Below are 26457 nucleotides of genomic sequence, written 5' to 3' on the forward strand. Positions count from 1 at the left end.
AATGTTAGTGGTATTTGTTGATTTATGAAAGTACAGTGGTACCTCGGGTTACAGATGCTTCAGTTTACAGACGCTTCAGGTTACAGACTCCGCTAACCCAGAAATAGTACCTCGGGTTAAGAACTTTGCTTCAGGATGAGAACAGAAATCGTGTTCTGGCGATGCGGCGGCAGCGGGATTTCCCATTAGCTAAAGTGGTACCTCAGGTTAAGAACAGTTTCAGGTTAAGAATGGACCTCCAAAATGAATTAAGTTCTTAACCTGAGGTACCACTGTATGGATATGGGTAATGTTTATAGCTAAAATACTACTCAGTATAGTAGTGACAAAAAAATGGATTCGGCCAGAACAGCTCACACAGTTTCCTATAGGCAGCATGAGATAAAGAAGGGTGCTAGAAAAATGAGACAAAGAAGCTAATTCAGAGTTCTGGTTTGTTTGCTTTGAAGGTGACCAGGTGCTTTTCAGTGACCAGGTGCAATTGGCCACTGATGCTGTCTGGGATGAAATATCATCCCAGGCCAATGGAGTTGCCTGTCTATCCTCCTGACAGCTACCAGTACTTGGAAAATAAACCATTTGAAGAATGGACTCAGAAGTCCTAAATACAACTTGCATGCTTTTCCATATTTTATCCCTGCCCCTCACCAAAATATGAGGGTTCTGAAAAGCTGTGCTTTGAGGGATGCTACTAGTAAAATCAGTCAGGCAACAAGATAGTGCATTCAAGTGGAATGCTAGCATTACATCTAAAAGGGATAAAGTCTTTATACTAAAATGTCAAGGCTGCCTTTTATTCAGGTCATTGACTGTTTCCAGCAGCTCAATGATATATAAGAATTTTAAGAAGAGTGAGAAGAATACACAGTCATTTATGGTTTGTTGTAAATGGCACTATGTCTGTGTGTGGTGGTGGGGATATTTATATCAATGCTGTGTAGTGTTGCTGCATACTAAAACTATTGCAGAAATTCTATTTTTACGTAATAGCTGATTTCCTTTTAGTTATCTTTCTCTCTCCTACTTTTAACTGTGGGCTGATTCATACAACCAGGTGTACTAGTTATAAGCTCCCTTTCCATTCCTGCAACTTATGGCAACGTAATGTGCATTGTGTCTCTGTGTGGGAGGAAGCACTTGCATAACTGCACCAGAGATTCAGAAATGAGTATGGAAGTTCCAGTTTTATGTAACTATAAAACAGTTTCTTTCATTTTTCAATGTTGGGTGTTCTTTCATTTATTTATTTTTTTGCTTCAGTGCTCTTTTCAAAAATGTTTTAGTCAGTTGACTGAATCCTGTGATTCTTCAATGGCATCATGTGTCATAAAATAATAACATTTGATGTACTAAAGAGTAACAATTTTGTTCTACTTGCTATTTTGTTACACAGTTCTGCTTTGCTTCCACTTGTTATTTTTAACAAAAAATCTGGATATCTCTTTTTGTTGCTTAAAACTCTGTTTCAAAACACACATACCCCCACCCCATACCAATGGAAGCCCAACATAAGTTATCTTTCAGGGTTTTTGAAAACAGTTTGAAGAGAGGTCTGATAAAACTGACTTTCTGAATTGGCTTCTGTGGGATAGTGTGGTCACTGCTTAGAAAATGCCTTGGCTTATCTCAGTTATTTTTGATATGATATTATTTGCTATTGATTTTGGTCAGGATACAATCCTCTTATGTACAGGGTAGAATGAGAAGGACAATTTCCCCTTCTGGATGCATCTTCCCCACCCAACTGAATTTCCTATAGAGGTTCCCTGAAGGTCAGGGGTAGCTTTTCAGGTTGCATTAGGGAATGAATATGGAAAACCCTGGGTGCCTGCACTGTGTAGGCTTTTCAGGCTTGGCCTTTTGAAAGAAGAGGGATTATGCCATGAAAGAGCAAGTTGCTGAATGTCGGTTTATTATTGCATTTCATAATGTGAATTATAACCTTTGCAAACCATCTCTGTGTTTTAACTTGTATTTATAATAATTTATAATATAATATGTACCATCTTGTACATATTCAGTGTGACCTTTTTGGAAATTCCTATTAATGAATATATTTACTACAAAACTATTTCACCATTTACTACAAAAGTCAGGGTAATTTCTGGATTTCTCCATTGAACTACACTCCCATGTGTGTGTAGTGACAGTCATACATTGTTATCGAGGATATACAATAATATGGCTGCGATCCTGTACATACTTGTCATACATAGCAGGAAGTAAACCCAATTGCACACATGCATACAGTTATATTTCAGTGCCCAGAATCCCAAAGAAATACTTGAAGCCAGCCCAAGCCATCGGGTTATGACTTTTTCCTTTTGAAAAACAAATGCTTGCCATCTATGCATATTACAACTTGTTTCTAAAAATCCTATTAAGTTCGGAAAAAGTTTGACATGTGGCTTTATGTGTTGCTACCCCAGAAGTACCAGTTTTAAAACTCTCTGGGACATAGTCCCATTTTTTTGTCTTGTTTTTAATCTAGTCAAGGCTAATGCCTGTAGGTCAATGATTTCATATATGGCATATTGAATTCTATAATTTTCTAACAGCAGAACATCGTAGCACATTGTCGAAGAAAATGTAATTAAAATAACTGTTTTCTTTAAAAGGTCAGATTCAAATGGCATGACCAGGCATTCAACATAGAAGCTAATATTGTAAAGTGCATGTGCAGCAGAAAGAAGGCATGTGTGAGTGTGTGTGCATGCCTGTGTTTGTGTGTAGGTTTGACACATCTGTGCAACAACAACAACAAAAACAACAATAATTTATTTGTAATTTATTTAAATAATAATTTATTTATTTATAACCCACCCTACGGCGCGGCAGCAGCAGGAGGCCCCATTAGCTAAAGTGGTGCTTCAGGTTAAGAACAGTTTCAGGTTAAGAATGGACCTCTGGAACGAATTACGTACTTAACCCGAGGTACCACTGTATTTCAATACAGTCCTACCTTGGTTCTCAAACAGAATCCCTTCCAAAAGTCCGTTGACTTCCGAAAACGTTCAGAAACCAAGGCACGACTTCCGATTGGCTGCAGGAGCTCCCTGCACTCAATCAGAAGCCACGAAAGCCGTGTTGGACATTCGGCTTCCAAAAAAAGTTTGCAAACCGGAACACTCCGGAACACTCACTTTTGGGTTTGCATCGTTCAGAAGCCAAAACGTTAGAGTTACAGGGAGTTCGAAAACCAAGGTTTTCAATGGTTTGGTGATTTATTGCACAGCCCTAGGTGTCTAGTTGAGAAACATTCTTTCCAGTTAGTTATGGTGGTCTTATACTTGACTATATCTTTTAGTTCTAATGTGCACTAGTAAAACGGGTTCTGGAGACTGCATGTAAAGCTGAAATCAAGGAATAGCCAGAACAATCCTGTTCTGGCTGTGACCATTTCTACCTTTCCAGAGCTGGTGCACCAAGCAGACCTTGTCCTCCATGTAAAGCAGAGAGCTTTTAAGCCTAGCTTCCCAGGCTCTGGGAAGGTCTCACATGGGCTCTTCAGCCCTTCATGAGATCTCACATAGCCCTGTAAGATCTTGCAAGACCTTCCCAGAACTCTGAAGGCAAGTCTGTGAGAGCTTAAAAGCTATGATGCATAAAGTGCATTTTATGTATCATAGCTTTTAAGCTCTCTGCCTTGCATGTGTTCAATTTGTGCAATTGCGTGAGGCTGGCTGCCAAGCGCACAAATTGCAAGGTGACTGTATACAAATGAATAAGGATTTTGCAGGGACAGTTACTTGGACTTGTAGCAAAGTCACAGATGCGAGAAATAAATTAGTTGAGGGCTCAGCAAGTAGCTGAGAGAATCAATCTCTTCCTTGAGAAAATTCTGAGCTGTATATAGAACTTCCAGGAAAGTAGTCTCTTCAGCAGAATGTATTTGAGCTGTTGACAGTTATTTGCACTAACCTGTCTCCGCTCTCACTTTACGTGCCCTTCCTGGCCTTTATGTCTCTCCAGACTCCCCCAGGTGCACTGGAATTGTACTTCAAACTGCAGGTCTTAGCATTTGAGCTGTGTCAATCTGAGGTTGCTTACACGGGTCTTTCCGTGTTGTGAATCTACAAAGCTACCCATATTTAAAATTACAGTGGTACCTCGGGTTACATACACTTCAGGTTACAGACGCTTCAGGTTACAGACTCTCCTAACCCAGAAATAGTGCTTCAGGTTAAGAACTTTGCTTCAGGATGAGAACAGAAATCGTGCTCCGGTGGCGCAGTGGCAGCGGGAGGCCCCATTAGCTAAAGCGATGCTTCAGGTTAAGAACAGTTTCAGGTTAAGTACGGACCTCTGGAACGAATTAAGTACTTAACCTGAGGTACCACTGTAATGCGGTTATGTCTCTGGCTGCTTCTCTTGTTAACATTAATATGTCTGTTCATCCAAGACTGGAACTTGTATCATTATCCATTCATCACATAGCTTTAAACATTATCCTTTGTTCAAGGTAATGTCATGAAATATATTATTCAAGACTAAAAAACAGCTGCAGATTTCCCTTTTCCTTCTTGAGACATATTTTTCACTGCCCAACAGGGTTTAGCAGAAGCTAAGGAAGGTCAGCCCTCCTCAAAAGCAGCTGATTAATTCCAGAGTACTTTCTAATTACTGCTTCTTTTGAAACAACCATTGTCTTGTAAGCATGCTTATTGTCATGCTTAGAGGTCTTGGGAGGGAGGGAAGGAAGGAAGGAAGGAAGGAAGGAAGGAAGGAAGGAAGGAAATGACCATTATCCAACAAGCTGGGCATGTCTAAAGTTTTGCACAATGTAAGACACTCATACCATGTCTTAAGTGCCCTTTCAACATTCAGATCTATACGTTTCTAAAAAAAATATGTGCCATATCTGTTTAAACTCAGATTCACAGCTCAGTGTGTGATATACTGGTGCCTTCAACTGTTCCACTGAATTTCAGCATGCTGACTTTTTTGTTTAAAACAAGCTGGCCTAGATAATGATATTTTTTAATCCCCTTACAGAGCAGCATAAAAACTGTTTAAGCCTTGTTAGCGTGACAACTTTTTAGCACTTTTCAGATTTGGAAAGCAGCCTGAATTAACAACATTTCTTTTTAGATTTAAATTGAAAAGGAGGGGTGGACTTTGAGATGTTTTGCATGTTGAGATGTTTTGCATGTTTTGTACCAATGAACCCACATGCTACTGCAAGAGAGGGATTTCCCTTTTGGACTGCTTGTGTATGATTTATGACTCATTTGTGCTTGTGTATGATTTATGACATACTCTAGTAGTATGCTCACATAGTAAAATAAAATTAATTTTCTTAATTTTAAGTAAAGTACAAACTGATATGTGGTAAAATATGTTTATATGTTTCAACCTAAATACATTTTGGGGTGGAAAGAACTGTATGATACAGCTTTATCTTCTCTTTTAAATCTATTTATTGAATATATATATTTAAAAAGCAAACACAAAACACTCTCAAATGGATCTAGCAACACAAGCAATGCATGTTTGCCTGAAAGTACTGGTAAATCCCATTATAAGAAGTAGGGCTCACTGCTTAATAAGTGCGCCCAGTATTGCTCGAAATCATCATGTTCAGAATAAGAAATTGATTGCTCTGCATAAACAAAGTAAACTGCCCTTCAGAACTCTATTACAGAGTGGTATTCTGTGTAGATGACTTCTGATAAATTATTTATTTAGGCTTAAAGTCTGGAAAAAGGTTTACCCCTCTTAAGTTTGCTCCATTCTTGTTTAACATTTGGCAAATGTCAGTATGGCTGCTGTCAACACATATATATGAGAAGCTTGAGAGTTAATGGGTGAAAACACTTTTTCATAGGCCAGGATCCATAGAAAGGTGATTTGTCATGCTGTATAGTATAAGGGGACACTTCATACAAAATGAAAGTCCAAGCTTCCATTGGATACAATGAAAAGAAGTTGTCTGGTTCCTTAGATCCATACCTTATTTAAGAAAACTTACTAGAGGATCTATCTAACATTAACTGTATCTTCAGAATCTCTTGAAAAATAGTCATAACCATAATTAAATACTCTCTCCAGCTCCTTTTGCATAACCACCACATCACATAACTACATTTCGCTATCATCTGCTTAATATCAGCATCAGTTATTATTTGCTCTTGACCAAATACAAAGTGGCAGATGGCAGACCACTATTCTCATACCATTTTAGAAAATCAAATTTGCCAAACCTCCTTTGTGTTTAATTTTCACCCCATTTTATACTTAATATTTATGCTTACTCTAATTCATCTTCCAAGAAGATGCAACAACTTTTTGATCATTGTATTGGTTCTGTTAGTATTAATTTATTCTAATACTTAGGGCCATGGTGGGTATGTTTTACTTGGTTGTTGTTGCAAAGATAATAGAAAATGCTTTATGTAGTGACAGAGATTCAGTAGATACCACATTCCAATATAATCAAATATGTTTGTCAAAAGAAAGAGTCTTATAAAGAAAGTTTAATATCAGTCAAATCTGTACACTTAATGCATCCTAAAATCATCTAGGTATATAATAAAAGTCTGTGAAATATCACTAAACCAGCAGGCAGAGATGATGTACTGGGATTTTTATTCCACCTTGTAGACCAGGAGATGGAGTGTTCCAGCTTGTATTTAGCCTCTCTCAAACCATGATATGTGCAAAGAAAGAATGACTGGAGAAGGAAACTTGGGTATATGAATTCCCAGTTCAACACCACAGGACTCAGGCATGACTGCCTTATTAGAAGAGCTTCTGAGGATTAAGCAAAATCGAGCTGGATACTGTACACAAGGTTCCAATTAGCCCTCTCAAGCTTTATTTATTCATTCATTTTTAAAAAGACATATCTATACCTCATTTCAGACTAAAATTTTCCCCCGGATGGGTCACATAAAACATAACAATAAAATACAATAGACATTGAAAAATATCAACAAAACAATGTCATATTATTTAAACTAGCAGTCTAATATCAAAAGTATACCATAATAGATTCGCCACGATCGGACCACAAAGTCAGATCCCTCACAGCAATTAGTTTCTGTAAGTCAAGTTAAAAAGTATTGTCTTACCCTTATTGATGATTTAGTGATTTTACTCTTTCTTAAATGGTCCATGGGACTGCTTTAATCCCATGACACTGGCATTGAACTACTTGAATATGAGTTTGTTATACACAACTGAATGTTGCCAGTATTGAATCTTGTATATCTATTCTAATGGGGAAAATATTGAGAAAGGAGTTGTTTGGTAGTCCATAACTAGAATGATTTTTTATGCTTCTACATATTTGGCAATTTCTTTTGCATTGCTTCCATTAATTCATCAACATTGAGTCATGCTGCTCCAAGGTAGGAGGCAGCAGAAAGAGAGGACCTGAAGTTCCTTATGCTGCTCTGGGTCTGATGCAGACATTAGTGACATCTATCCATCAGTCCTCATGTGGTGTATATATTTCCCTGCTCCACTTTGTGTTGGCTTTGAATCAGTACATAATCAGATGCAGGTCACATGGTGTCTTCAAATATTGAGGCATGGTTGATGTTCAACATCATCTTTGGATTTGTGTAGAACTCATCACAGCCTTGGGTATATCTTCCAAACTAGCACATAAACAGTAAATCTAATTTACTTGCCTTGCCTTTAGTGTCTTGATTTTTCTTTTGTCCAGAAGTTCACTATATGTTGAACGGACTCAAATTGCACTTATGATTTATAACACAGCATAATAGGACTACAGTTTAGTGTCTTTGGAGATAATCTTTTTACAGAATCTCAGTTGTCATTTCAGTAACTGATCCAAGCTTGCATGTGTCTGTCTGTATGTGTGTCAGCTATACAGCTGAGTTGAATAAAGCATTCCTGAAGCTGGAAATTACTCGGTTCATCTTTCTTTCCATGATCTTTTGCTCTCAGTATAGCATGGTAGGCTGCTTTCAGTTCATTGTGTGAAAGCTGCCAAAAACCACTTTTCTTTGTTTCAGATGCTACTAGTTTGTGCTAAGCAAGCTGTCTATTGTTAAAAAACAACAACAGCAAGCCATCTGTAACTTTCAATCACTGAGTATCTATTATTGGTGACATTATACCTTTAGCACTGTTTAGTGCCCATTCCCCTGCGTCCTTTAGCTCTAACTGTGTGTGGCATGTTGTCACTGTGGGAATAACATTTTAGCACTGTGCCAAATACCTACAAGATCGGCTGTAGTTTTATTTTGTATGGTAATAGAGGCAGCACATAAGCAATGAGAGTTTAGTACAGAAGCAAGGATTTGTATAATTATTCCATAAACTGTATTGAGGCATTGCACTTATACGGGATAATACTTTAGACTACAGGATTCCACTTCTTTCATTTAAAAATACACTTCTGTAAAATATCTATAAAGCAACTTTGCTGAACATACCTAATTTTCAGTGCACCTTCTCTCATCTGGTTGCTTGTGATAATAAATAACCATATTGGGATACAAGGCAGGGAACTTTGTTTGGTTTTCGACCACAAATTAATTTAATTGTTCTGTGTGATCCATGTAGGTTAGGAAAAAAATATATGTGAACTAGTAACTTCTGTGAACTCACATTCAAGAGTGCAGATATATAGTCCAGGAGCCAACCAAAATCCAGGGGCCAATGTAAACCCTCTGGAAGCGGCTGGAGGGAGAAGACATGTCCTTCATTCATTGGATCTCTGCAGCAACCCTCACAGAGAGTTTATGGCCAAACTGCATGGTGTGTGCACGAAGGACAGCTTTCCCATTACCTTAATGATAGGGCTAATGCTGTGCTTGCAATGGGGAACCTGGGTGTCCTTTGAGTGGACAGGCTGGTCAGGTTTGCTTGCATGGCATGCCACATTGGGTTTAAAAGGGTATGGGGCAGGTTGAGAAGTAGAGAAACTCAGTGTTTTGTGGTAGAAAAGCAATTCTAGACAGAAGGAGCTAGACAGTCAGAAGCAACTCTTACCCTTTTGTGTCTGAGGCTTTGGGGGAGCTCTATCGTACATTCTGCGAGTGTTGCTGGTGTCAGCAGCGAGTTGAATGCTATGACACAGCTTTAGCCAGTAGTCATTGGCATATTGTCTGGCAATCCACTGGGCATCACTCCTTGCCTTTCTCAGTGTAGCAAGTGTCTTTTCACAGGGCACACACTTGTAGTTCACAAGAACCTTGTGCTTTGCAGTGATAACAGGCTTCATTTCCTTTATGCCAGATTCAAACCAGTTGGGGATCTGTTGCTCTCTTTTGCCAAAGCAGGACATGGCTGTGTTGTAGATTGTCTCTTTGATGTGGTTCCACCTTGCTCTGGGGCTTTCTCTAGGGCAGTTCAGTATAGCTTGTTCAATGGAATCAGAGAAGTGTTCACAAAGCTCAGATATGACTGATAAAAGTAGTGTGGAAGTTTTCCTCCCCTCCTGACTTCAAATGCTCTGACAACATTGGTTCTCTGTTTGCTCTCAGAAAGAAGGGTAGATGGATAAAGTTGGTGACATCTCTAATCAAATTAGCATGAGTTTTAGACTATCACTCTGTATGTTGAGTGTCATTTTCAATTTTGATATAATAATAATAATAATAATAATAATAATAATAATAATAATAATAATAATAATATTAATAGATCACTGACTGTGCATGACCATTAGTGTGCATGTTGTCTTGGAATTATATGGACAAAGACTAAGCTGTCTAATATAGATAACAGAGAAAACAGAGAAGGAAAGAAGGAAGAGGTGAGAGTAGAATTCTGTTTTTTTTTTTTTTTTTTTTTTTGTTTCCTGCTGTTCTTGAAGTCAGTACAATGGTATCCTTGAAGTTGGATTGTAGTTGGAGCTGTTTTGATGTATTTATTAATATTATAATAAATGTGTTTAAGGTGCCACAAGACTTTGCTGCTTTAAAAAAAAAAAAATTAGAAAATGTTGAGTCATGTATCTTATGTCTGCTGAGAACAATTGTAAAACAAATTAAAGCTGTGGTCATTAAACTTTTTTTTAAAAAAATCTTCTTTAAAGGTGACAACCCTTGTAAATACAAGTAACAAAGGACCATCTGGTAAAAAGAAAGGTCGATCTAAGAAGGCTCATGTGCTGGCTGCTTCAGTTGAACAAGCTACTCAAAACTTTTTGGAAAAAGGAGAACAGATTGCAAAGGAGAGCCAGGACCTAAAAGATGAACTGGTGGCTGCTGTGGAGGATGTGCGGAAGCAAGGTATGTATCTCTCTCTCTCTCTCTCCATCTCTCTCCCTGTCTCCCACACCTCCCACCTCTTTGTTAACATCAGATTACAGATGTTTCCTTGATCATGACAATTTCATTAAAACTGCTTATATTGAATGGTGGGTTTATGTATTGTGGAGGTACCATTTAATTTTCACATATATGTGCAAGTACAATTTGATTCAAAATGGCTTTAAGATGGCACTACCTCTTCATGCAAGGTTGTACACTGAAAAATGAACAATTTGAAATGCTCTTGGTAAGAGTGCCTCTTGAAATCATTATTGCAGAAATTTGTTTCATGTGATTCCTCTTCAAAAATTCAACTTTATCATGGGGAAAACCAAAACACTCATTGTACAAGGTGAATTTTCCCCTTGAGTCCATCCTCACAGTTATTTCATGTGACTAATAAGCGAAACAATGCTTGTATGGTGTGATCAGACTTTTTAACTGTTTGACTTAAATGCAGTCGAAGTACCACGTTTAATGGCAAAATTTGGTTGCAAACTTTAAAATAATACAACTATTTTGCTGCATTTTTTGGGGGTAGACTCTTTGTAATAAAAACAAATTTTTCAAAGTGTCTAACATTGTGTAGGCTACAATGATATCTGTTATATTCTATATGCTGTTGGGTGGGTCCCATGATGGCTGGTGGGGGTGCTGCTGCCATGGTCGCTCTGTCACTCAGCTCCCAGCTGCTGCCCCTGGAATGGCTCCCAGATGCTGACACTGCCTCTGCACTGCCATGGCCAAGGATGAGAGTGAGAGCCTGGAGTCTCCCAGCAAAGGGTTAGGATGGCTATCCAGTTGGCTGCCTGCTTGGTGTCCTATATCACTGGTATGTCTTAAGGATGCTGAAGAGCAAATACTGAAATGTATCACAAGTACATACAGTAAACAATATGTCTTCCTATCCAATGAAAATAAAATATGGGCACTAATGTTCTCTCACAGCCTCTTGCAGAAAACTCCACTTGTTCTTCTCCATGGGTTTGGAGGAGGTGTTGGACTTTGGGCACTGAACTGTGAAGATCATTGCGAAAACAGGACTGTGTATGCATTTGATCTCTTGGGAATTGGAGGCAGTAGTAGGTCACACTTTGACACAGATGCAGAAGTAGCAGAAAATCAATTTGTAGAAGAATGGAGGAGGGAAATGGGATTGGACAGAATGATTTTACTTGGACACAACCTGAGTGGATTCCTGGCAGCTGCTTACTCACAGTAAAACATCTTATATTAGTGGAGCCACGGGGTTTCCCGGGGAGGCCCTCCTGGGCTGAACATGAAAGGCACATTCCAATATGGATCAAAGCATTTGGAGCAGTTTTGAGTCCATTTAATCCATTGTCTGATCTCAGAATAGTGGGGCCCTTTGGACTAAGCCTTGTACAGTGCATTAGGCCTGACTTCAAGAGAAAGTAGATGATGACATGGTCACTGAATATATCTACCACTGTAATGAGCAATAATCAAGTTTTGAAATGGCTTTCAAAAACGTGGCAGTTATATATGGATGGGCAAAAAGACCTGTGCTTCAGCAGATTGTCCATATGCACCAATGCATTCCTATCACTGTGATTTACGGAGCATGATCATACATAGATGACAATTCTGGGACCACCGTCCAGCCTCTGTGACCAAATTTGTATGTGAAAACAATAGCTATCCTTGGTGCAGGTTATTATGTGTATGCTAATCAACCTTCAACTAGACTTCAACCAGAAAATAAAAGAGACCTGCAGTTCTGTGGACTGACATGAGTTCTGTTCTTTGGAAAAACCAGTCACAAATGCAATTCAAAGCAATACTTTGCTGTATATGATAAAAAATTAAGGGAAACAGAGGTTTAACAAGCAAACACAAATTCATTTGCACCACTTATTTCAAAATGTTTGCACACTTTCAACCTTGCAATGTCTTTTTCTGGAATTTTTCAGGGATGGGGAGAGAAAACTTCGTACATTTTAGCTGGATGCTGTTCTTTATATATTTAGATAAGGTGTTTGTCTCTCTCTATACTATATTAAACACAACATTTTAAACTGGATTTTTAAAATTTTGCTTTGAAGAATGTAGAGCTTTTAAAATTGTGCTCTACACACACAGCAAGTTTCAACATTCTTAATAAAATACACTATACAGTATACGATATCTAGCTGTCTGTCTCTGTGTTAGTTGTTAAATATATTACATAGAATAGTCAAAGCGGCACCTTTTAGAGAACTACTTCTCCGTTGTCATAAATATATGCAAATTATGCAGACCTGTTCTTCAGGCAGAATATAAAATTATTTTTATCAGACAACTAATTGTGTGGAATTTCAGTCTAAAGTGAGATGCACAAAGGTTTTTCATGAATCTTTTTCAATTTGTCAAAAGCACCTCCAGTGGAGATAGTGAAAGTGTGTGCCCATTAAGTTTGTGTGGGTTGTATAAGGAAATGTTTGTTCTTCTTCATCTATACCAATTTTGATTAGGTTGGTGGAATCATTAATATTTGGGGGAGTAATTCCTTTGTTGTCAGTTTCTGGAGAGAGTTGCGAGAAAAGAGATAAATAATGGCAGCTTGGTACATAAGGTTGCTAGTGACTTTCCATGGGAAACATCTTGCATTCATTGACTTTGATTATGGGTATCTTGTCTGGTGGAGGCATCATTAACCACTTGTCAGTTTCCACTATTGCAAATCCCATTAACTAAAGATACTGTCTCCTAGGCTTGAGTTGGGAGGGGGGGGGGTGATGCTCTGGCAGCATGATACTCCTGCTAAAAACAGTGCCTCCTTTCTTCCCTAGTATCATGTAATGCCCTTTATGGCGTGGCCATGTTTTCAGTCAACATTATGTAGTCTTTTGGTCACCACAACTTGGAAATTAAAGATGTGTAATAATTAAGAGGTTGCATCTAGCCAACAAGCAAAAGGTAGGAAACATACATAAATTTCACAAACCTCTCTCATATCCTCCCCAGTTGTCTTTTTCTATGAACAAAAACTTTATAGGTTTGCAAAATTTATGTATGATGGGAAAAGAGAACTCTCTCTCCCCATATTACTAGAACCGAATTTCAGCCAACAGAAAGTATATGCGGTATCCAGCGAAGTAGTACCATGAGTGCAAGGATTTCTGTTTGTGCAGTGGAACTTCTTTCTCCTCTCCCCATGCACCTCACATCCTCCTCACATCTGCTCTGGGTGGTTGGTGGGGGGGGGGGACCATAAAGAGCAGATCTGGGGCATGGGTGCAATAAGGAGAGAGCTGGGAAGTTGGGTTGCACAGCTTGAAATCAATGTGTTTATGGAACTACTTTGTTGGATTCCAACCTGTGTCTTCATAAAATGCATAATTCAATGAAATTTGCTACCAAAATGTGCTTGCCAGAGTGGCACCCACAGGTGCCAATGTGCTTGCTGCTACCTCCTACGGCACCCAAATATCTCTTCCTGACTAGCCTCCTTTAAGTTGGTTCATTTGGACCAGTATAAAATCCTAAATAAGACGCCTTATTAAACTTGGCTGCATCATCATTAAGACCAGTGTTGATGTATCCATAACCATTCATCATATTTTATTGTGGGAAATATTCATAACCTGTTCTAAGTATTTGCCATCAGTTCCAATTGTTATTCAGGTTTGCCAGTTCTCGTTCTGTGAAATATTGTGCACTAAATGTCACTCTATGCAAATATTCTATTGTTAGTCCTCTCAGACTCTCTCTAAATCCATTAATTATCTTTCAGCTCTCAGAAAATGGAGATTGTGAAAGGCATTACATTACCTGTTCCAGGATGATACAAAGCACTTGTGATAAATGAATAGACATTGTGTGGGATCTTAGAGGTGAGGGAGATATGTTCAATTTACCTTTCTCAAGAACACAGGACTGTTTTCCATTTGATAAACAGACTTTAAAAGTTTGTTGTCTAATGAGGGGAGAGCAAAAGCCAAAGCTGCCTTTTCTCAATTCATCATCTACTGCTTTAAATTAAAGTAATCAGTCTGTTTGAGTGCAAATTTTTGTGCTAACTAAATTCTGAAACATTCCACAGTGATTTACTTCCTTGTGTGATTCACTGTAGTTCAAGGTACTTCTTGCCTTTTTGCTGAATTTCTTCATGGGCACATGCCATAAAAGGTAAAGGTAAAGGGACCCCTGACCATTAGGTCCAGTCGTGACCGACTCTGGGGTTGCGGTGCTCATCTCGCGTTATTGGCTGAGGGAGTCGGTGTACAGCTTCCAGGTCATGTGGCCAGCATGACTAAGCCACTTCTGGCGAACCAGAGCAGCGCACGGAAACGCCGGAGCGGTACCTTCCCGCTGGAGCGGTACCTATTTATCTACTTGCACTTTGACATGCTTTCGAACTGCTAGGTTGGCAGGAGCAGGGACCGAACAATGGGAGCTCACCCCATCGCGGGGATTCGAACTGCTAACCTTCTGATCGGCAAGTCCTAAGCTCTGTGGTTTAACCCACGGCACCACCCAGTAATTTCTAATCTAATGGGTGGAATATCTCCTTCCCAAGAACTGCATTCCTTTGGGGAGCAAGGCTTTTTTCAGCCAGAGCTCAGCTCCAGCACCTCTCAGGTGGGCACCATTGTCGTTCTAAGAGAACAAGGGAGAAGTTCATGATGAGTTCCAGCACCTCTTTTTCTAGAAAAATAGCACTGATGGGGGCAATGAGTTTTGGGGGCACATCAGTCTGCAACCCCCATGCGTCCTCACCCACATAAGAACAGTCTCTAATCTCATAGCTGTCCATGGAGCTGCAGGTTAATTCTGTGTCCAGGGCAGCTGTCTACCACCTCCATCTGGTATTCAGGCTGAGACCCTACTTGCCCGCATACTGTCTGGCCAGAGTGGTGCATGCTCTGGTTATCTCCTGCTTGGACTACTGCAATGTGCTCTACGTGGGGCTACCTTTGAAGGTGACCCAGAAACTACAACTAATCCAGAATACAGCAACGAGACTGGTGACAGGGAGTGGTCTCCAAGACCATATAATACCAGTCCTGAAAGACCTACATTGTCTCCAAGGATGTTTCCGGGCACAGTTCAAAGTGTTGGTGCTGATCTATAAAGCCTCAAACGGCCTTGGCCCAGTATACCTGAAGGAGTGTCTCTACCCCCATCGTTCAGCCCGGACACTGAGATCCAGCACTGAGGGCCTTCTGGCAGTTCCCACCTGAGAGAAGTGAGGTTACAGGAAACCAGGCAGAGGGCCTTCTTGGTAGCGGCACCTGCCCTGGGGAATGCCCTCCCATCAGATGTCAAGGAAGTAAACAACTATCTGACTTTTAAAAGACATCTGAAGGCAGCCCTGTTTAGGGAAGTTTTTCCCTAAACCAAAAACCAAAAAGTTTTTGGTTCCTCTTCATCCTGGAGAAGAGTGACTAGTGGGGTGCCACAGGGTTCTGTCTTGGGCCCGGTCTTATTCAACATCTTTATCAACGACTTGGATGATGGACTCAAGGGCATCCTGATCAAATTTGCAGATGACACCAAACTGGGAGGGGTGGCTAACACCCCAGAGGACAGGATCACACTTCAAAACGACCTTGACAGATTAGAGAACTGGGCAAAAACAAACAAGATGAATTTTAACAGGGAGAAATGTAAAGTATTGCCCTTGGGCAAAAAAAATGAGAGGCACAAATACAAGATGGGTGACACCTGGCTTGAGAGCAGTACATGTGAAAAGGATTTAGGAGTCTTGGTTGACCACAAATTTGACATGAGCCAACAGTGTGACGCGGCAGCTAAAAAAGCCAATGCAATTCTGGGCTGCATCAATAGGAGTATAGCATCTAGATCAAGGGAAGTAATAGTGCCACTGTATTCTGCTCTGGTCAGACCTCACCTGGAGTACTGTGTCCAGTTCTGGGCACCACAGTTCAAGAAGGACACTGATAAACTGGAACATGTCCAGAGGAGGGCAACCAAAATGGTCAAAGGCCTGGAAACGATGCCTTATGAGGAACGGCTAAGGGAGCTGGGCATGTTTAGCCTGGAGAAGAGGAGGTTAAGGGGTGATATGATAGCCATGTTCAAATATATAAAAGGATGTCACATAAAGGAGGGAGAAAGGTTGTTTTCTGCTGCTCCAGAGAAGCGGACACGGAGCAATGGATCCAAACTACAAGAAAGAAGATTCCACCTAAACATTAGGAAGAACTTCCTGACAGTAAGAGCTGTTCGACAGTGGAATTTGCTGCCAAGGAGTGTGGTGGAGTCTCCTTCTTTGGAGGTCTTTAAGCAGAGGCTTGACAACCATATGTCAGGAGTGCTCTGATGGTGTTTCCTGCTTGGCAGGGGGTTGAACTCGATGGCCCTTGTGGTCTCTTCCAACTCTATGATTCTATGATTCTAATGTTTGATTCTATTTTTAATATTTTGTTGGGAGCCACCCAGAGTGGCTGGGGAAACCCAGCCAGATGGGCAGGGTATAAATGATAAATTATTATTATTATAGCCTGTCTGTCTCCATTCGTTTTCTTTCTCACTCACTGTCACTTTTATCCAGCCTAGGGTGGCTCTCGCCTTCAGCCCTACCCCCTCTTCCCTTCCCTTCCCCTCCAAATTGTAGGTGCAGGTGGCCTGAACCTGATCAGGACCCTTGTGTGCGGGCAGAGAAGCTTTAATTCTTTGCCTTAGTCAGGTGAACCATTTTCTGCCCAGTGCTGCACAAGTCCCATTGATCAGTTGATTGTTGGGACTTGCAAAGTGCTGTGAAGGAGGCTATGCAGGTGGGGCTTTCAAACACCCTTTTGGCTCTTCAATATCTTTACCTGCTTCATACCCAATGTCAGATATAGGACAGTTGGCTGTGGCTTGACCAATATGACCTCATGGGCCAAATGGGGGAGGTCTGGTGGATCTAATCAGGCACACGTGCTGGTGGTTCTAAACCTTGACCCACAAAATTTACATGCTTAAATGCTAGTAATGAGATGTATTCCAAACATTGTCAATTTTAAGTTAAGTTATTAAGTATTTATGATATACATTAGCACTTGATTATGTCTGAGTGTCTAAGTGTTAATGCTTATATAATTAACATTGGCTGGGTCTGTATCAGGCAGTGCTGAGGAGCTCGTACTAATGACTCACTGATTATGGGATGGTATTTATATTGAAATGTACTGTGTCAAGAATTCCTGGCCTTTAGAGAGGGGATGGTAAAATGTATGTACAACTTTGCCTCTAGTGCACTGGCATTTTATATTTGTTCATATGAATAGTTTAAATCAGGGGTGGGTAAATGTTGATATACTCCAATTTCCATCCGTCCCAGCCAGCATAGGATGATGGGACTTGTAGTCCAACAACATCTGAAGGGCACCAGCTGACCTACCCCTGGTTTAAGTCTTAGCCATTCATTGAATATCTCATTTATTTCACTGGCACTACTCTGAAGTTTTCTCTTTTTCTCATAAGAAAATTTTGGCACGTGGGAAGAAAATATTGAATAACAGGAAATTTGTTGTTTAGTTATAATTGGAATTCTAATTAGACAGTACAGAGTGGAATAAGGATTGGGGCGAACAATGTAAGATTTGTATGCCCAAATCATGTCTTTTCCATATCATTTTCTTACTGGTATTAGTGGGATTTGCAGTGCACAATCCTAAACTAAGCATATTAATTCAAAAAGAAAATCATTCAGATTTAAATGGATTTTATTCTGTATTAATTATGTATTTGATTGCTGCCTTAAACACAACTGTGCATTTGTCCTTTGGATTAAAATAGGGCTGGTAGATTTGTTTTTCTCTTTCTCTTTCTACTGCCTTTTTTCCCTTCATCTAAAAAAACCCCACATTTCTCTCCTCACAATGTTAACTTTACTTTGAGGAAGCAGAAGGGACATAACTCTATTAGTTTACACAGTATTATTCCCTTTATGCCTCTGGACCATCTTAGATTGCGTTATAAGTGACATTGATTTATTGATTGTGGACTACATGTGCTGGGTTTTCCCTCCAGAATAACTGACCTATGTGCTCTATCCAACCTAGCTCTCTAGGGACACTTTGCTTTCATTCATATTCTGCAAGGAAATACCATGGGTTGTTTCCGTCTCATTCAAGTGAGAACATGTCGAACATTATCGCTTTATGATCCCATAAGTTCTTCCTCATTTTCAGATGTGCTTTCCTTCTAAAGCTTTCAAACATAGCACAAATAGAACAGACAGGACCCCCTGCCTGCCTTTAGGAGGTGATAACATTTTTATAGCTATTGCGCTAGGAAGCTATCAAATCTCCACACTATTAAAAAAAATGTTTTGTCATTGAGAGCAAATAATGAGCTTGGGCTGGAAAGTTTGTTCTTTAGTTTAATATAACATCTATGGATTTTCTTCTTGTCTAGTAGAGGTATTATCCTTTATCTTAGTTTTTCCACTGTGCTACAGAATTAGGTAGACAGTTTAAGGTGTCTTCCCTGCCAACCTTTGTTTGGAAGCCATGTCTTCCTCCCAGTTTCTTCAAGGAGTAATGGCATATGTAAAAATAATAATGAGTATAAAGTGTTCCGTTATCACTATTTTGGTAGCGTTCTATTCTTCAAGCATTTATGCATTATGCATCTCTTGATAAGAGAAGGTTATCCATTTTGCATTAACATAAGCTGTCACAGAATTCTGATTTTTATCAGTAGCAAAATGTCAAATATTAAAATTTTACTAGAAATCAAGACTAGGTCAGTGCTTGTTACAGCTCATTGTGTTTTCATTTAATCTAACACCCCCTGTTTTTTGCCTTGATAAACAAGAAAATGGATGTACCTTTCTTACAAGCTGACAGGTATGCTTGTTCATTTTTTAACAAATGATTATTTCTTTGTAGCGAGACTCCAAAACGTGGACCTTGGCTTTCTTGAAGTTTCCATCTCCTTCTGTCTCAACAACCCCATTTGTTTCTTTTCCTTTGAAATATTCCAAATTTTATTTCTTGAAGTAGGCTCTACCTAGGGACGTGGGTGGCACTGTGGTCTAAACCACTGAGCCTAGGGCTTGCCGATCAGAAGGTCAGCAGTTCGAATCCCCGCGACGGGGTGAGCGTCCGTTGTTTGGTCCCAGCTCCTGCTCACCTAGCAGTCCGAAAGCACATCAAGTGCAAGTAGATAAATAGGTACCATTTTGGCAGGAAGGTAAACAGCATTTCCGTGCATTGCTCTGGTTTGCCAGAAGCAGCTTAGTCATGCTGGCCACATGACCCGAAAGCTGTCTGTAGACAAACGCCGGCTCCCTTAGCCTATAGAGCAAGATGAGCGTGCAACCCCAGAGTCGTCTGCAACTGGACCTAACAGTCAGGGGTACCTTTACCTTTACCTTTACCTTTAGGCTCTACCTGCAAATGCTACCTCCCAAACTGCAGATGCATGAAACATTCAACCCCCCCCCCCCCGAGGGTAAATCCACCTGTGCTGGTCCCGGGGGTAAGGTACCTTGGGTGTAGCAAAGTCCACACGAAGAGGGGCAAGGTCCGAGGCAGAGTGGCGGGCGGTGAACAGGAACGCTGGAACAGGAGGCTGAGCAGGGAACAGGAACACCGGATGGTCGGGAACAGGAGGCCGAGCAGGGAACAGGAGTACCGGATAGTCAGGAACAGGAGGCCGAGCAGGGATCAAGAACGCAGGAAGGTCCGAAGCCAACAACGACGTTGCTCCCGCAACCTGGGGCCGGGCTGACTGGGCTTTTATCCTCTTCTAAGGCCAGGGGCGGTCCCGGCCCCCAGGAGCCCCGCCTCCTCTGGCCTTAAGGCGAGCACTCCTCCTGGGGGCAACCAGTTCCCTTCGCCTCTCTGCTCTAAACCTCTGCAGATCAGGAGAGGCCGAAGGGTTACTGGGCCCTGGAGGAGGCTCACCTGTGGCCACTGAGTCGTCAAGCCTCTCTGGGGCCAGAAGGGCTTCACCTGGGGCCAGCTCCTGATGCACTGCCACAGGTGCAGGCTCTTCAGCATCTAGGCCTGGCCCCAGTTCAGCCGGCCCTGGAGGCGGGGACTCCTGTGCAGGCCGGGATTCCTCTGTTTCATCCTCCGAATCGGAATCCCAGGCCATCACACCATCCCCCCTCCCAGGCCCCCCCCTCAACCGAGGGTCCGGACCCGGCTTGCCGGGGTACGTCGCATGGAACTCTCGGAGGCAGGCAGGTGCGTGGACGTTGGCCGCTGGTTCCCAGGAACGGTCCTCCGGTCCGTACCCCTTCCAGTCAATGAGATACTGCAGCTTCCCCCTGCGGTATCGGGAGTCCAGGATGCGTTCCACCTCGTACTCAGGCTCTCCCCGAACCAACACTGGCTGCGGTCGGGGACGGTTCGGGTGGAACTCGTCGGGTGGGGCCACCGGACTCAAAAGGGACCTGTGGAAGACCGGGTGAACCTTCAGGGTTGCGGGTAACCGGAGACGAAATGCCACAGGAGAGACTTGGTCTACGATAGGGAACGGGCCGGTGAAGCGGGCGTCCAACTTCCGCGAAGGTCGAGAGGGGTGGAGGTGGCGAGTGGAGAGCCAAACCAGGTCACCGACGCGAAGTTCCGGCCCCACCTGGCGGTGGCGGTCGGCCTGGGCCTTTAACAAGCTAATCAAAAAGTGCACCTTGGTACGGTCGTCAGGAAAGTTCCGGGCTCGCCCCTGAATATACAGTTTGGCCTGGGCCAGGAACATGGGAAAGCTGGCCGGGGCTCCATCAAATTTCTCAGGCAAAGCCACTGGGTACTTGCCCGGAGCCGGGGCGTCGGCCCCAGAAGCCGGTAGGGCTTCCAAGCGTTGCTGAAGTGCCTCAACCGCGTCTCTGAGCTGCTGCACGGTGTGAGACAAGGCCTGGTTCTCCTGGGCCAAAGCCACCAGTGCAGCCGCCTGTTCAGCCATGGCCTCTGGCTCTTCCCGAACGCACCCCGACGAAGGGGGAGTGCGGGAGGTGGCGGGAGCAAACTGTGCTGGTCCCGGGGGTAAGGTACCTTGGGTGTAGCAAAGTCCACACGAAGAGGGGCAAGGTCCGAGGCAGAGTGGCGGGCGGTGAACAGGAACGCTGGAACAGGAGGCTGAGCAGGGAACAGGAACACCGGATGGTCGGGAACAGGAGGCCGAGCAGGGAACAGGAGTACCGGATAGTCAGGAACAGGAGGCCGAGCAGGGATCAAGAACGCAGGAAGGTCCGAAGCCAACAACGACGTTGCTCCCGCAACCTGGGGCCGGGCTGACTGGGCTTTTATCCTCTTCTAAGGCCAGGGGCGGTCCCGGCCCCCAGGAGCCCCGCCTCCTCTGGCCTTAAGGCGAGCACTCCTCCTGGGGGCAACCAGTTCCCTTCGCCTCTCTGCTCTAAACCTCTGCAGATCAGGAGAGGCCGAAGGGTTACTGGGCCCTGGAGGAGGCTCACCTGTGGCCACTGAGTCGTCAAGCCTCTCTGGGGCCAGAAGGGCTTCACCTGGGGCCAGCTCCTGATGCACTGCCACAGGTGCAGGCTCTTCAGCATCTAGGCCTGGCCCCAGTTCAGCCGGCCCTGGAGGCGGGGACTCCTGTGCAGGCCGGGATTCCTCTGTTTCATCCTCCGAATCGGAATCCCAGGCCATCACACCACCTCACCAAACACTTGCTCCACACTGGGGACAATTTTGAGGTCTATCCAACTTTTGGCATTATTGTTCTCTTTTCAGAGCATGGGTTGGATATGATGTACAGTGAGCCCGCCACTTATGCAACGGTTCGGTTCTAGGGATCCATGCACAAGGGCAAACTTGCTTAAGGCCAGGAACCCCGAAACTGCCCCCATCCCATGACTATCCCTAACTGTCTGTAGCAGACTTTGCCCTCTGCTTCGCTTACCGGACTCTGGGATAGTCATGTGAGGGCCTTGGGGTACATCCTTTCCAAAGGCTGGTAAGCAAGGCGGAGGGCTCAAAAAGCTATTTCCATGGCGGGCAACCTGGTGGGAAGCTAAAAAGGGTAAATAGGACCTTAGAAAAAAAGCTTTATTCAAAAGTAAAGGCAATGCCTTCCTTACCAGCCTCTGGGAAGGAGGTGTGAAAGCTTTGCGAGCTTTCCAGAGCTGGGTAAGTCAGGCAGAGGCCTTAAAAAGCTCTTTCTGTGACCCACCAGGCCATATTGGGTGAATCTTAATTTGCAGTCACAGCTTAAAGTTTCAATCACCTGATGCCATATGACATCATGTCACATGACATCAGGTGATTGACAGGTAGACAACCCCACCAGCCTAACCAAGCGCCCTGCACAGAGTTGGCCACTTCGGGTCTAGGTAGTTGTGAATTATGGGGTAGCGGCGGCTGCTGGCCGTGTGAAAAGTATGTAATTGAGATTTTGGCACATGACTATTGTTGCCCAATAGCCAAAGAAGTGCTGCACCGAGACAGGAACACAATCTCTGGTTCTGACCTAGGAAGTGATTACTGCTCCTCTGTAGAGGTTGCTAACAGGTGCTCTGGCAAATCTAGATAGCGAAACTGCATATTGAACTGCAGCCAGGATGAAAGAGCAATTGCTATTGTGCCTAGGATACAGGTGTGGCATATTATATTCCTCTACAAAATGGGATCTATAATCTGCCTTAAGTAGCAGTGTAAAAGCAATACTCTAAGCAGTATAATAAGAATCTGCCTTGTACAGGATGTTCAAGTGTGTGTACTTCTTTTTGCTATTATGAAAAAGCTCCCATTATATGCATGTCACATTTAAGGTTAGCACATTTATGTATCCATTTCAATCTTAGTACATGAAGTCAATACACTTGATTCAACTTCATTACGCAGCAGTTCGTCTCTCTCTCTCTCTCTCTCTCTCTCTCCCCCCCCCCCCCCAATTTTGCAAACACCCTTACAGGATTGCATTCCATTAGTGCCTCAAGCTATTTTATTATAAGATTTGCCAATAAACAACATATTTTTAAAATTTAATTTCCTTTCCAGGCATTGGATTTTGGTGTGAGAATTGTTCTAATGCTGCTTCTTTATTTAGTAAGAAAAAAATACAGTTTGTGGAAGGACTGGTAAAGATTGTATTGGAAGTGCATGCCTGGATAATGAAGGATAATAAAATGCCACACCTCAAGCCTGTATTAGTCTTTAATTTTTTTAAAAAAAAAATCAGATAAGTTTCTTTGTCTCAGGCCAAGCTGCCAGCATTTTTTTATACTGTTACTGTTGACAATCTTTATGGGATATTGTACCGCACCACTGGTTTTATCATCCACAGCTCTGCAGTACTAAGATTCCTTTGAAGGACATGTGGGGGAGGATGAGAACATCTGTTCAGATAACTGGTATTAGACCTTTTGGGTGGTGTTTTGTCCATCTTTCCCCTTTTTGATTCAATAGGGTCAAAAGGTCTTCCTCTGCCAGTCTGTTCCTGAGAGGACAGGGCTTCTCCTTCTCCTGGAGAAGCACACAAGTTTGGTCCTGTCTGCAGACGCCAGAAGGAGATAGGTGGCAAAAGGAGACTTGGAGAACAGAAATTCATGCTAAATAATTCCATTTTGTCATACTTGGGAGATGGGAAGTATTTTCTTGAGTGGTTCCTCCCATTGTTCCCAGAGGGGCTAGGGAAACCCAGCCAGATGTGTGGGGTATAAATAAGCCACTGAGCCTAGGGCTTGCCGATTGGAAGGATGGCGGTTCTAATCCCCACGATGGAGTGAGCTCCCGTTGCTTGGTCCCAGCTCCTGCCAACCTAGCAGTTCGAAAGCATGTGAAAGTGCAAATAGATAAATAGGTACTGCTCTGGCGGGAAGGCAAACGGTATTTCTGTGAGCTGCTCTGGTTTCTCCAGAAGCGACTTAGTCATACTGGCCACATGACCCAGAAAAACTGTCTGTGGACAAACGTCGGCTCCCTTGGCCAGTAAAGCGAGAGGAGCTCTGCAACCCCAGATTCGTTCGTGACTGTCAGGGGTCCGTTACCTTTTTTTTATTTACAGCTCAGTCTGATGTGCTGAAGTTTAGAGCTACGGTCTGCTGGTATATGTATTTTAGAATTTATACTTTGTGTGAGCTGGAGAGGTGTGGCGACAGCTAGAATGTTTTAACTTGGAACTGGGACAGAATGGCTTTGAGCACTGACCCTCAGTTCTCATATAAACAGAATCTAAGTGAAATAATGTGTTTGTCCTAGGATACAGTCTTTGAATAAATGTTGGTGTTTGTACATTTATTAAGTTTAAAACTCTTCCTGTCATCTGGACACTGTCTTCTAGCAATTGGTTGTGATCAGATGATAAACTGATTTATTATGATTTATTCTGAGGAGGAAGAAGTGAGAAAACAAAGCAGAAGATGGGATGATAAAGGAGACAGACCAAAAATATATGGTCATGATTTTTTTTATTTATTTTTTATATTTTTCTTGTAACTATGTCTGCTGTTTCAGGCTGAGGCTAATCCTGTTTATTTTGTTCAATATATGGGCTTCCGGGTTGGCGCGCCTGGCAATGGCGGACCTCCTTCGTCTCGGAGGAGACCGCTCTCCGAAAAGAAGGGTCTGACCGCCTACGGCGAGGCGGAGACCCGTTAAAAACCACGGTCGGAGGAAGACCGTGGACCTGGGATCCGGCTGGTGCCAGTAGCGCCTCCCTTACTCGCGGGGAGACCCGGTTACGGGCTCCGGAGCGACGTGGGGTGAGTGGCACGGCACTTTGGATCGATCGCTGTTTTCGGGGAGTGAAGCCGCACAGCTGCTGTCAGGAAGCGCTAACTTTTCCTGTGGACATTTGGACTAAAGAAACTCTCGTAAGTAAATGGAAATTGGATTACAAATTACTGAAATTCGGCATCAGATGGAAGGTTAAAACAGGAAGCCCACCTTCCACTTTGTAGAAAGATCAAGGCAAAAGTGTGAGAACTGGAGCCTTTAAAAAGTACTTTACAAGGAAACAAATCTGCCACCTAAGCCCTTTAAACCCCCCCCCCCTCGGAAGCAGGGAAGAGGGGGAGATTGTTTCAACAGTTTATAGTCCTGCAGAGCAGTGTACTTTGAACTTATTTTTTACCATCTCGAGCCCGGGACCGGGCGGCCAAAACAAGAAAAAGAATCTTTATAACAAGAAATAATTATTAAGAATTATTAAGAAGAAAAGGATTAAGAGAGAACTGAATCTTTTGCTTACTGTTTGTTGGAAAGGAAAAAAGAAGTTAAATGACAACTGTTTTTGAAAGGTGGATGAAAAATAACTAAAGGAAACTGTAATCAGGCGGCTGTGGAAAGTTACAGAAACTTATGTTGGATTGTTACAATTGTTACACTTTTGGATAGAAACTTTCACACAGGCTGCAACTTTACAGACTAAATATAAGCATCTGACCTTGACAGTAAGATAACATTGAAAGAACAGACTTGGGAACATGGAGGGAAAAATAGCAGCTCTGTTTGAACAATTTCAAAAAAAACTGTCTATTTTGGAATTTGGCATCTCTGATCTGAAGGAAAATGTGCACAGCCTGGCTCAAGAAGGAAAACAATTATTAAACTCGGCCCAAGGACTGGAATTAAACCAACAAGGAAGGACAACTGAGAAGAATATGGATCAAACAGAACAGGTTTCGTCTTTACAAGAGGAATCTCTGGTGGAAAATACAGTAATAGAGCCTCAAGTTGATGGACAAAAAGTGGACTATGAGAGTAAAGAGTTTAAAGGACAGATCTGGAAAAGGAGTGCCATGTATGGACTAAGAGATACAGGTTTGATAAGATATATTTTGGAAATTGGCACTCTGAGAAAGTTTGAAGAAGTGAAATTTAGCAACCTTAAAGAGAGTGTGGAGCAAGCTTTGGACAATTCTTTGGTCTACAAGAGGAATTACAGAGTTCGGGCAAGCTTGTTCACAAAGGTTAAAGGAGATGTTGAGGGGAATGTGGTTTGGGACATAATTTTAGGCTCGAAAAAGACTCTCCAGACAGGCCAGAAAGATGATTTAAAGGCCTCGGACACCAGACAACCTGGCTGATGGATTGAATTTATGGATTGGAAAGACTTTAAAAATTTGTAAAAAGGATTGGCAGCACCCGAAACCGGGGGGGATGAGATGGGGGGGAAAATTGGAGATTATTAAGTAAAATTTGACAAAATATGGTTTTAATAAGCATTTTGAGGGGATGACGGAAGGAATTTAACTGGTTCCAGGGAGCAAGATAAGGAAAATGAAAAACTAAGATATAAGGGTATATAACTATAGAATTTAAGATTAGAAGTTTTAAGATAAATTCTCTTTTTCTATTATTAT

At 42.3% G+C, this 26457-nt stretch overlaps 1 protein-coding gene, 1 long non-coding RNA gene and 1 pseudogene across 7 annotated transcripts in view; 2 read left to right on the forward strand and 1 right to left on the reverse strand.

Moving 5' to 3' along the window:
* The window catches only part of CTNNA2 (catenin alpha 2), a 516699-nt gene that overhangs the window by 81834 nt on the left and 408408 nt on the right, over positions 1–26457 (forward strand). For all 5 annotated transcript variants that reach the window (XM_083398285.1, XM_083398284.1, XM_083398286.1 and 2 more), the window contains one exon: positions 10016–10211. In XM_083398285.1, the coding sequence (XP_083254411.1) occupies positions 10016–10211 (196 nt within the window). The remainder of the gene's footprint in view (positions 1–10015; positions 10212–26457) is intronic.
* The window catches only part of LOC310657768, a 40508-nt gene that overhangs the window by 10155 nt on the left and 3896 nt on the right, over positions 1–26457 (reverse strand). The window lies entirely within an intron of this gene.
* On the forward strand, positions 10955–12184 carry LOC310657644 (1-acylglycerol-3-phosphate O-acyltransferase ABHD5-like; annotated as a pseudogene). Its single transcript has one exon. The product of its transcript is annotated as a 1-acylglycerol-3-phosphate O-acyltransferase ABHD5-like (transcript).

Source organism: Podarcis tiliguerta, assembly GCF_965153285.1.
Source record: "Podarcis tiliguerta genome assembly, chromosome: 9".
Lineage (NCBI taxonomy): Eukaryota > Metazoa > Chordata > Lepidosauria > Squamata > Lacertidae > Podarcis > Podarcis tiliguerta.